The sequence below is a fragment of the Leptonychotes weddellii genome, unplaced genomic scaffold (genome assembly GCF_054177405.1).
Source record: "Leptonychotes weddellii isolate Sample4059 unplaced genomic scaffold, ASM5417740v2 HiC_scaffold_806, whole genome shotgun sequence".
In the NCBI taxonomy this organism is placed as follows: domain Eukaryota; kingdom Metazoa; phylum Chordata; class Mammalia; order Carnivora; family Phocidae; genus Leptonychotes; species Leptonychotes weddellii.
In genome coordinates, this window is record NW_028051136.1 from 2,548 (window position 1) to 14,893 (window position 12,346).

At 43.8% G+C, this 12,346-nt stretch overlaps 1 protein-coding gene across 1 annotated transcript; it reads right to left on the reverse strand.

The window, feature by feature from the left end:
* Nucleotides 1-200: 200 nt before the first annotated feature.
* Nucleotides 201-5,352, reverse strand: LOC102730844 (IQ domain-containing protein F5). Its single transcript, XM_081811503.1, has 3 exons — nucleotides 5,235-5,352; nucleotides 4,874-4,936; nucleotides 201-640 (listed from the first exon to the last, which is right to left on the reverse strand). The coding sequence occupies exons 1-3, from the start codon at nucleotides 5,350-5,352 to the stop codon at nucleotides 201-203; spliced, it is 621 nt and encodes a 206-aa protein (XP_081667629.1).
* Nucleotides 5,353-12,346: the final 6,994 nt, after the last annotated feature.

The window sequence follows — 12,346 nt, forward strand, 5'->3', positions numbered from 1 at the left end:
TCCTACCCATGGCAGACATTGCTAATCAATCTGTTCAAAGGTCCTATTCATCCTGCACTAGGCTCTCAGAATTCTCCACGCTAGACCCCAGACAAACCCTGCCACTTCCTCAGAACTGATTTATGAGATGCCATCATTAGCTCAATGACATCTTTGAAATCTGACGGAGAGAGCTGGGGACACAGATATAGCAGACCTGATCATTCCTTTATTGGAAGGGGTATGCACTGTTGCACTCTACAAGCCTGTGCGCCTAAAGAGATTTCAAGTTGAAGATTCAGATGACTTTCTTTGAAAATGTAGTGGCCCTGAATAAAGCCACGGGTACGGCAATGATGCCAGCGCCAATAGATTTGGATGATGCGGGCAGCGTGGAGCAAACGGCAGTAACGAAGGCGTACGCACCACATGCGGACCCAGGATTGCAACTTGACCACTGCCCATTCTTGCCGCACATAGAAATCTAGGGCCAGGTGCCTCTTCCTCTCCAGCAGCTTCACCAGCATCTGCTTCCACCAGCGCTGAATGATACATGCTCTGAGTGCTGCGTGCAGCAGTGTACGGCGTACCAGGGTGCCCCGCCACCACGCCTGGATGAACATGGCCGCTTCCTCTTTCCTGGTGATCTTTTTTGGGGGGCCTTGCAAGAGAAAATGGGACACTTAAGAAACTCATGCATTTCAGCCCTAAGATCTGCCAGGAAGAAGCCCTATCTCTATCAACAATCATCCCTTTCTCCGACATTCAGCAGAGCCATTTTGGGCAAGAGCTGGACCCAGGAGACCAAGTAGGTGTCCTGCATCAGCCACTCTCTGATTAACGGACATGGACACAACATCTTGCCCTCTGAATCTCAGGGTCTCCATCTGCACTTGCAATGTCACCCAGTTTTGCATGGACCTGGTTGGCCAGTCTAGAACAAGAACACCATGATCTAGAGGTGAAAGAGATTCAAGTTTCACCTGGACCTGACCATTTATCTAAGATCCATGTCTCTTCCCTCAGACTCCTCCCATCTGCTGGAGAAGTGGCATCTTTTCTCCTCCTGCCCTCTCACCTCTGACTTCAGGTTACACCAACAACCTACTGTCTCCCCTCTGCCTCACCAAAGTATTAAAAGATTCGTCTGCCTCATACACTTTATTAAGAGCTTAAACACCAGTTAACACATTCATCAGTACAAAGATACACATGCATGCACACACTTCTAGACCCAATCTTTCTGTAGCTCTATCTTTGCATTCCCCAAACACAGTCCCCACCTTGTAGCTCCCAAACTTGTGTAGTCTGAGTTCATTCTCTTTTCCCACCTCCTTGGCACAATCCACACATTTTGGCCAGACCCACATCTCAGCCTAAGGAGGAAAAGGGGGGAAAGGATAGCCGAGGAGGAGTCGATCTGTGTTCATTCTAGCTCTGTGTATGGTGACTATTCAGCTCAGTTTGCCTGGCACCCTGGGTTTATGCCTGTTGTCCGGAGTAATGTTGATAAGTACCCCTTTCACTCACTGAAGCATCTCTCTATAGACAATAAATTACATGGTCACAGACTTTTGGTTTGGGGTATTCCACTAGACCCCAAGGGTCAGAGATGTCACAAGTCAAGACTCTCCCCAACATAGTAGAGCCTGGAACCATCAACCATGGAGGAGTGGGGAGGGTAGTAGGAGTGGTATGGGTGGGATTATCAGGGGCAGAGTTACTTCCCCTTCTCCCCTTTGCTCCTTCAAGCTCTGTTCTACCAATGTGACTTCATCATCTTTGACTATAACTTGGAAAATTTGCTGTCCAGTAATCAGAGTTTAGAGAAAAAAACATTGGAGAAAGTAAGGGTACTCTCCTCATCACTAGGTGTCAAGTCAACCACACAGGTTCCTGGCATTTCCCGGGACCTCGGACATGAAAAGGGGGTAGGGGAGTCCCATCCAGAGGAATCTATGGGAAATTTACTGCCCTTCCAGAAAGCTTGGGTGGATCTGACTCTCTCTTATAAAACATTAAATGCCTGTGACTTGTGCTGGATGGTCAAATCCCCCTCAGGTCTGCACTTTACTAAATTACCCATGGTTAGGGGCAAGATGGTCCCATCACTCTCAGGTCTGGACTCCTCCAGCCACACACTGGCAGCAGAAGTGGAGGAAGGGGAAGAGATATGATGTCATAAGGGCACCTATGACTCAGGCACCAAGATGGCTTCCAGCAGTTGAGCCCCTTTCTAAGAAAAACCTAGAAGACCTGCCCTTTCCTTCCTACCAGAATGGCCAGAGTTCTGGCTACAAAGAAGAACACCACAAATACTAACCCATTGACACAAAAGTGTATAATGATACTCACTAAAGCCTGGCTAGTATTTATTAAATGGATTTCTGTTCATTTAAACAATGATATTCCAAAGAACAGAATTAGTGTGCTATGTACTGAAATAGAAAGGTGTATCAGATTAGCAATCATCAAGTCAAGATGAATTCAATATAAATATATATTTATACACATGTATTGTAAAAGCATTATTTTTAAAGGGGGTGAAGATAGGAAGATATACATGAAAATTAGCAATAATCATCTCTGATGAAGACAGCAGAATTGGGAGAACAGAATAAACTCCTTCATTGTGGCTAAACCTCCTATGTCTGGCCTAACTCTAGGTCATATGGTTATCAGGCCTCTGGGAGAGCAGGACCCATACAGACCAGAAAATTCATAAAGCCCCCAGGACCAGCCAGGGCCTTCATCTCAGTCTCGAGTGGCCGCAAGTCCTCTCCCGCCTTCCTCTTCCCCTGAGAGTCTCAAGGTCACAGCCAGGAGATGGGTGAGGGACAACCACTGCACAAGAAGGGCCCCACTTCTGCCTGCTCCTGGCCTCTGAAGACCCATGTGGTCATTGTGAGCACCTGCTTCCTTCTCAGGGTCATAGCCCCAGAGGTCACTGAGGAGTGCATTTGCAATGTGTAGAGTACATATGTGGAGACAGTGTGGGGATCTAGAGGGATGTAGAGAAGATACACACTCCTTTCCCCTATCCTCTACCACGCTGTCTAGATTCCCCTCACCTTTGACTAGCATTTCTGCTGGTCTAGGAAGTTTGACGACGGGGAGCAGTTATCCAGCCCCTCATCCCTGAGGTATCTGATTCTCTAGTTACCATACTTCTCAGGCCATGATTGTGATCTACCATCACACCTGGGCAGCAAAGCACCAACAGATCTTCCAATGAATCACCCAAGCAGTATCCATAGTCTTCCCTGCCTACATAGTGTGGCAGCAGCCCCCTCGCCTTCTCCTGATGACCAGGCTTAATTATCCCTGCCAGTATGGTGACTCCTTTCATTACCTGGTTGTCTCTTGGCAAAGGATTCTGAAGTGACTGAGTCTCAGCCATAAGTTTAAGTTTAATGGGACTCTTACTATGACCCTTGATGACTGCCTTCCCCCCTAGAAACTAGAACCTCCAGTCAGATGGAGCCTGCAGGGACACAAAGCCCAAATTCCCACATGTATAACTGGAAGGGGTGCTCACAGATGCATTACCACTGCCACATTGATTCTGAGACATTGATTCTGAGATATATACATTCTACCTATTAGGGACCCAGCACCACATAATGGGCATTGATTCAGGGCTTGGGTTAGCAAAGGACGCCAATAGGTTAAATCCAGCCCACTGCCTGTTTTGTTTTAAGATTTTATTTATGTATTTGAGAGAGAGTGAGAGAGCGAGAGCACGAGCAGGGTGAGGGGTAGAGGGAGAAGCAGACTCTCCACTGAGCAGGGAGCCCAGCGTGGGGCTCGATCCCAAGACTCCAGGATCATGACCTGAGCTGAAGGCAGACACTTAACCGACTGAGCCACCAGGTGCCCCCCACTGCCTGTTTTTATACATCTTGCAAAGAATGGTTTTTACATTTTCAGTGGTCGAAAAAACTAAAAAAAAAAAAAAAAAAGCTCATGACACATGAAAATCATATGAATTCAAATTTCAGTGTCCATAAATAAAATTATATTGGAACACAGCCACGCTTATTTGTTTAAATGTTGTCTATAGCCATGTTTACACTGTAATGACAGATATGAGTAGTTGTGACAGGGACAGTATGTGGCCTTCCCATCACTTCCCACTGTTGCTCAACACACAACAAACTGCAGAGGTGCTGTTACAACCAAGTAGTGTTTACTGCCACACATATCGCTGCACTGTGATTTACTTTTTTTTATCACCAATACATACATATCCATCATGTCAAACAAGAAAAGGGGGAAAGTAGACTGTAAATGTCACATTTTTAAGACAATAGCAAAGCATTACAGTTGTGCTAAAGGAATACAGTATTATATATCTACATCACCAGACTAAGCAATCCACAGTACTCCTAACTCACAAGAAAGCAATGATCATAAAATTTAGAAATTTTAAATGGAGTATCTAATCAGAGCAGAATTTCTTTACAAAAATAAAAAACAAAAACGAGGCTGCAAGCAACATTAGTTTGCAGATTGCTCATTTGTTAGCCAAGCAAGAAAAGGTGTTTATTAGTGGTAAGCTAATTAGATCATGTTTAATTGCAGCAGCTGAAAGAAAAAGGGACAAAAATAAACAACACTATTAGCCTTTCAATGGGAATAGCTGCTCCAAGAGTTTAAGACACTAGGAACAAAACCAATAGTCAATTTAAACAAAGCAAATGATATCAAGTGGTTTTGCCTTGGCTCTTGATGAGTTGGCAGATGTTACCAATACAGCTCAGCTGTTGTTCATTGAAGGGGTTAGTGCCAGGTTTGAAAGGGCCTGAAGAATTCAGCTTTATGAATAGTCTGCATGAAACAAATACAGTTGAGAATATTTGTTGAAGAAGTTGAAAAAACACTAATTCAATACCATTTGAAGTGGAATCTGCTAGGATGTGATAAAACTGACATGGTACAAATATGAGGAAGAAAGCTAAAAAGAAAAGGTTGAGTTGGACAAATTTACAAAGTTTATGAAAATTTAAGGGCTTCTAGCTTTTAGTTACTCATTATATTATTCCCCAATAAGTACTTTATGGAAAATATTTAATCTATCGTGTTACCAAAGCAGTAATGTCAACGGTAAGCTTCACTTGCCGTTGTTGACTTAACTATCATCAGTTCTGTGAATTTTCATCAGAAACAGAGGCGGAGTATTCTGACTTGCCAAGCACACAGCAGCTCCATGGGTTGAACACAGCGGTAGCAGCAGCTACATAAGCCTTGCTAACTTGGAGCTGTGCTGTTGGGTCCATATACTGCCGCCGTCTCTGCCTCCACGGCCAGATCCCATTGTTCCAGTACTAGAGTGAGTGACAGGAGCTGGCTGACATCAACCAGCCCAGTCATTTTGTCTCCTTCACTGTTTAGTCTCTTTTCTGTGACGGGTGTTCCCTGGTGCCATTCGAAGATTTTCACTATGTACACACTCCCATATGTCCAGCTATCTGCTTCCAGCCCAGACTTCCTTGTCTCCAATGTTCCAGTCTTTGTGTTGCCAGGAAACTGGCCAGGAAGCCATTCACCACTGCTGAAAAGTCCATATATATTCTATCTCAGGCTACTTCTCTTACCACACAAAGTGGATGTACAGCCTGAAACTCTGCCCATTGAGAGGACTTTCCCTCACCACTCACTGTCTTTCAAGGCAACCCTTGAATGAGGCTGTAGCTCAGCTGTTATTTTGGGATGACATATATATATTAAGCTTAACAAGCTATAAATCAGGCTCAGGCATTTTCCTTATGTCAGCTGGTCCCAAGGGGTTCCTTATACCCCCCCCCCACATGAGTATGAGCTGAGAGGGGATGGTGGTGGGTTACCCAAGAGTTGAGGCTACCTGCCCATGTAGTTTGCTCCTTCAGTTTCCCATTTTCTGTCATCATTGCTATCTGTGAGGTTAAGGAGGAATGTCACATGTCTTCAGTCTCAAGGGTTCAGGGGAATTTGAGAATTCAAGATCTGGGGGGCCATCAACCCAAATGATCCCATACCTTGTGTCAGGGTTTCTCCTGCCCTGATTTTGGCAGAGCACACTACCTTGATGGAGAATTTAACCTTCTTAAGAGGGTGGCCACTCTAATGATTAAGTCCTGGGCCTGGCCCTCAGCTTTTTCAGCCCTTTATTACAGATGAGAGGGTTCTTTATATGCCATCAAGAAAGCCCTCTGGCTTGTACACTTACCTTTTAATTGCCTGTTACTTGTTCTCAGCCTTTGTTATCTTTTTTCAGAGCTTCATAAAGCCTAGGAATAGGCATCCAATCCTTTGTAGTTAATTCCTCCATACTTTTCTCTTTTTTTCTTTTTTTTTTAATACTTTTTTAAAACTTTTTTTTAAGTAATCTCTACACTCATCGTGGGGCTCAAACTCACAACCCCAAGATCAAGAGTCACATGCTCCGCTGACTGAGCCAGACAGCAGCCCCAATTCCTCCATACTTTCCAAATGCCTGCTGTGTCACACCAGCTAGGGCATTTCCTGCCTCCTATAATGATCCCATTCACCTTTGAAAGGGTTACCATTTAAACCGCCACCTTGTGCCAGGGGCTATCTGTGCTGCACTTAACCACTAGTATTTGGGATCCTCATTGCCAGCCAGGCAATGATGAAGTGAAAGATCCCACTTCGGAACCCCATCTTATTATCTGCTTTCTCGGGCAACCTCTGGCGTCAACTGTTGCAGTTTGGGTTCTCCAGAAAAGGAGATAGAGTTTAGTGTCCAGGATGTTTTTATGGAATGCCCTTGGGATCAAAACCTATGGGAAGAGAGGGAAGGAAGCAGGATTGGGTAGAGGGAGAAAATCCAGCAATTCAGCTGGCAGCCCCAGAGCAGACACCACGGGAAGTTCTGTTGCTGAAATGGCCCAGCAAAATTGCCCCACATTGAGTCCAAATGGCCAGGTCTTTATACATCCACTCGGATCAATCATTGTAGGTGGTACCTGAAGGGCTTGACTCTGGGGCAAGGTAGGCTCTTTGCAGCTGGAGCAGTCCCTGAAGGGGCTGAGAGCTGCTATCAGACTCCCAGGAGCTGAGGTGGCAGGTTCTTCCTTAAAGGGGAGTCTGTGTAGTTCATCTCCATGTCTACCAAAAGCAAGATCTATTGCTTTAGGAGTAGGAGAATATTTAAAAAGATGTATTTATTTATTTTAGAGACAGTGGGGGAGGGTAGGGGCAGAGAGAGACAGAGAGAGAGTCTCAAGCAGACTCCCCACTGAGCACAGAACCCAACTCAGGGCTGGATCTTACAACCCTGAGATCACGACCTGAACCAAAACCAAGAGTCAGACACTTAACTGACTGCGCCACCCAGGTACCCCAGGAGAGCATTTTTTATAGGTGGATATCACTAATTCACATTTATTGATTCCTAATATGTATGGACTTACTGCCATCTTATTTTGTGCTTTAAATGTATCATTTTTTTCTCGTGGTCTGTTTTTCATTTCCTATTTTTGTCAGATTAAGTTTTCAGTGAATTTTGAGGTTGGTGAGTTTTTTCCCTTCTACTATTTTAGAAATTGTAGCAGAAATTGTGAGTTGCTTACCCATATCCACACCGTACAGAACTGTGATTTCATTGGGTCATTAACATGTTCACTTAAGTAAATGACATTTCTCAGGCTCCCTTGCAGCTGGAGTGGTCATGTGATACTCAGTGGCCAATGAGATGTCTCTGGGTGGTTCTTTTGGGAAAGCTCTGTAAGAATGCAAATGGGCCCTTTTTGTCATTTTACCTTCACCCTCTTCTTCCCTGAAAAGTAAATATGATAGTCAGCACTCTGGTAACCATTTTGAGAACATGAGAACAAGGCTCACATCCCTAAGATAGTGAGGAAGAGCAAATGAGAACATAGTAGCTTAGTTCCATGAACTGCCACACCAGGCCTGGACTGTCCACACTCAGATTTATGTGATGCAAAAACATACCTCTAGTTTGTTGATCTCGTCATATTTTAGATTTGTTTTTTGCTGAACATAATTTCTAATTTATATGGAAGTTATACACCTTATTCCTTTTCTTCTAGTACTTACACTTAGATTCATTTTAACACTTACACTTTAAATTTTACATTGGGGGCACCTGGGTGGCTCAGTCAGTTAAGGGTCTGCTTTTGGCTTAGGTCATGATTTCGGGGTCCTGGGATCGAGCCCCGTGTCAGGCTCTCTGCTCAGCAGGGAGTCTGCTTCTCCCTCTCCCTTTCTCTCTGTGCTATCTCTCGCTCTCACTCTCAAATATATAAAAATAAAATATTTTTAAAAAATTAGTACATTGTGGACTATTCTGAGCAAATCAGTATCTATCGCTTCTACCCCAAAGCAGGCAAGAACTTCAGCCCAATTTTCTTTACTTCACCCAGTGCCTCCAGCATCCTCTCATGTTGGTATCATCTGAGATAGTACACATATTTTTTATGGAAAAATCTTGTTTGTAACAATAAATTTTATTGGGGTGCCTGGATGGCTCAGTCAGGTAAGCATCTGCCTTCAGCTCAGGTTATGATCCCAGGGTCCTGGGATTGAGTCCCTCATCGGGCTCCCTGCTCAGCAGGGAGCCTGCTTCTCCCTCTGCCTGCCACTTCCCCATGATTGTGCTCTCCTTCTCTGACAAATAATAAAATCTTAAAAAAAAAAACCACACACTCACAATAAATTTTACTGACATCTGTACTCATCACTACCTCTTATGTCATTCTCCTGGATTCATTTTTCTTTGTCATGGAATTCATTTCCCAGAAGTACTTTCAGAGACTTTCAATGTAGACATTTTTTGAACTCATAACCCTGAGATCAAGACCTGAGATCAAGAGTCAGACGCTTAACTGACTGAGCCACCCAGGTGTCCCTGATGTAAACTTTGAATTAATAAAAATGTCTTTCATTTTGCCTTATACTTGAATGCTGTTGTGGGTGGTATATTATTCAATGATTATTACATTTCTTTTCTTTCAGAGCATTGAGATGTCACTCTACTTTCTCTTCATACCCAGGTTTCTGCTGAGAAGGCTGATGTCTATCTGAAACTTATTCCTTAGTGGGTAGTTTTTGGACTTTTTTTCCTCGTCAAATGTTTACATATATTATCTTCATCAGTTATGAGATTGTGCTGCGACCTGTTTGGAGCTCCGTCTGTTTTCCTTCACCTATTTTAGGGCAATTGAGTCTCTTTAATGAGTTCTGGGAAACTGATTAATGCCTTGAAGGTTCCTACTCTTTTTTTTTTTAAGATTTTATTTATTTATTTGTCAGAGAGAGTGAATGAGAGAGAGAGTGAGCACAAGCAGAGGGAGTCGCAGGCAGAGGGAGAAGCAGGCTTCCAGTCTGATGCGGGGCTCAATCCCAGGACTCCAGGATCATGACCTGAGCAGAAGGCAGACGCTTAACTGACTGAGCCACCCAAACATCCTTCTTTTTTTTTTTTTTAAGATTTTATTTATTTGAAAGTAAGAGAGCGCGAACTGGGAGAAGGGCAGAGAAAGAGGGAGAAGCAGACTCCCCACTGAGCAGGGAGACCATGCGGGGCTCTATCCTAAGACCTTGTAATCATGACCTGAGCTAAAGGCAGACATTTAACCAACTGAGCCACCCAGGTGCCCCAAAGATTCCTACTCTTCATCTCTGTGCTTCCTTTCTCGGGAACACTAATTTAACCATGTCTAGAACTTCTGGATGGGTGCTCCATTTTTAAATTTACTTTTCTTTAACCTTTTCATTTCTCTGCATCTTTCCCTTTTCTGCTGCCCTTCAAAAGGAGTTCTTTTGTCAAAGTTTCCACTCATTAACTTTGGTTATGTCCATTCTGCTATTCATCCCATCTCTCAAGTTAGAATTTTAATACTGTTCCTTTCTAAGATCCAGAAATAGCTCCTTTTAATAATGGTTTATTCTTTTACGGCTAAGATGTCTCCTCCCATCCACTGAGAATATTAATTTCACTTCTTTCAGTTGCCTTCTTAGTCTTTCCCTTGGCCATTGTGTTTCTTATTGTTGAGTGTAGGGATGCTTTTTCGTGCAGTTGGTTTCCTCCAAAGTTTGATGATTCTTGCTCAGATGCTCATCTTTGTTTTGCGATTTCCTCTTCGCCTGTTGATGATTACCATGTCCATGGGACATACAGGGAGGTATGGAGTAAGCTTTCACAGTCAATGATCTCCTGGGCAGGAGTCTTGCTGTGCAAGGGTGTCACATGGCATCAGGTCCTGCCACACCTCCCCAGACCAATCACAGCTCCTCCCTGGAGATAGGCCCTCTCTTGCCAACCACAGGCTCAGCTAGAGTTGGCTACTCCTCCTACGGTTATAACCCCCCAACTAGCCGCCATGGTAGCCAACAGCCCCTGCTGCCTCCTGAACCAGCTGCTGCCAAGTTTGGAGGGACTGCATGGCCACTCTCTTCTTTTGTAGGAGATCTTTTTTTAGAGCTTTGATATATTTTCTTTCAGTGTTTTCACATCTACCTTGTGTCCTTTAAGTAGTCCACATAGTTTCTGTCCATTGAAGTTCCTTTCCTAAATTTTTAGGTACTATTAGAAATATTTTAAATAAATATATTCTTTTTCTATTATTCCTATGAATTTATACCAAGAGAAGAATATCTGAGCCTGTGTTCAAAAATTTTGATCCATTTTCTCATGGGACTTTTTTTTTTTTTCAGTTTTCTTTACGATCATGTTTCCTTGAGATTTGAGGTAAAAATGTTGAAGCAGATTTTAGTAAGTGACAGTTTTCTTCTGCCGATAGTTTATCTCTATTTTTAAATGGAAATTTTAGTTTCTTCTCATCTTTTCCCTCATTTTCTTCTCTTCCCTTCCTGAACAATTTAGTCTGAAATTCATTAGGCTGGGCAGTGCAACGTAGGTATACCAGGGCAAGAGATACTGTGCCACAAGACAGGGTATGCATCCCAAGAGGGTGAAGAAGGTGTTGACATCAGAGGCCTTCCCAGTTTGGAACTCAGGCAAGGTAGAGGGGGGTTTGGACATGGGGGTTTAAGGTCATGGCAGTAGTGGGTACCATACCATGGGCAGGGTGAGGCATCTTTAGTGGTGTAGGAAGCCAAAACTTGAGCACAGCAATGAGGATATCTGTGCAGAGGGTATCCTGACATTTCATGTCAGCCCATGTTGGGTGAGAAGAGCATTCACACAGGACAGCAACTAATGTGGGATACATGAAGAGGATAATGGCCTAGCTGGGTGTCAGAGCTCAAGCAGGGTGAGGACAATGTCTGCATAGCCAGTAGCAGCCATGGAAGATTGGTTACATACAGGGGAAATCAGATAAGAAAATTTACTAAGGGGGCGCTTGGGTGGCTCAGTTGGTTGGGTGTCCACCTTCGACTCAGGTCGTGATCCCAGGGTCCTGGGATCGAGCCCCGCATCGGGCTCCTTGCTCAGCGGGGAGCCTGCTTCTCCCTCTCTCTCTGCCTGCTGCTTCCTGTGCTTGTGTGCTCTCTCTGTCAAATAAATAGATGGAATCTTTGAAAAAAAGTTTATTAAGTATGGTACTAGCATAAAAACAGACACATAGATCAATGGAACAGAACAGAGAACCCAGAAATGGACCCTCAGCTCTATAGTCAACTAATCTTCGACAAAGCAGGAAAGAATGTCAAATGGAAAAAAGACAGTCTCTTCAACAAATGGTATTGGGGAAGTTGGATAGCCCTATGCAGAAGAATGAAACTGGACCATTTCCTAAACCACACACAAAAATAGACTCAAAATGGATGAAAGACCTAAATGTGAGACAGGAGTCCATCAAAACCCTAGAGGAGAACACAGACAGCAACCTCTTTGACCTCAGCCACAGCAACTTCTTGCTAGACATGTTCCAGAGGCAAGGGAAGCAAAAGCAAAAATGAACTATTGGGACTTCATCAGGATAAAAAGCTGTTGCACAGTCAAGGAAACAATCAACAAAACTAAAAGGCAGGGGCGCCTGGGTGGCTCAGTCAGTTAAGTGTCTGCCTTCAGCTCAGGTGGTGATCTTGGGATGGAGCCCATGTTGGACTCCTTGCTCAATGGGGAGTCTGCTTCTCCCTCTCCCTCTGCCCTTCTCCACCCCACCCCTCACTGCTTGTGCTCTCTCTCTCTCTCAAATAAATAAATAAAATCTTAAGAAAAAAAAAAAACCTAAAAGACAACCTATGGAATGGGAGAAGATATTCGCAAATGACATATCAGATAAAGGGCTAGTATCCAAAATCTATAAAGAACTTACAAACTCAACACCCCAGAGCAAAAAATCTAGTCAAGAAATGGGCAGAAGACATGAGCAGACATTTCTCCAATGAAGACATACAAATGGCCAACAGACACATGAAAAAATGCTCAACATCC

Coding starts and splice junctions, on each gene's coding strand:
- LOC102730844 (XM_081811503.1), bottom strand. CDS start 5,352: ATGACTGGGCTGGTTGATGTCAGCCAGCTCCTGTCACTCACTCTAGTA. Junction 4,937..5,234: donor ACCCAACAGCACAGCTCCAA/GTTAGCAAGGCT, acceptor TTTTCTTTTTAG/CTTTCTTCCTCATATTTGTA. Junction 641..4,873: donor AGCAGATTCCACTTCAAATG/GTATTGAATTAG, acceptor TTCTCTTGCAAG/GCCCCCCAAAAAAGATCACC.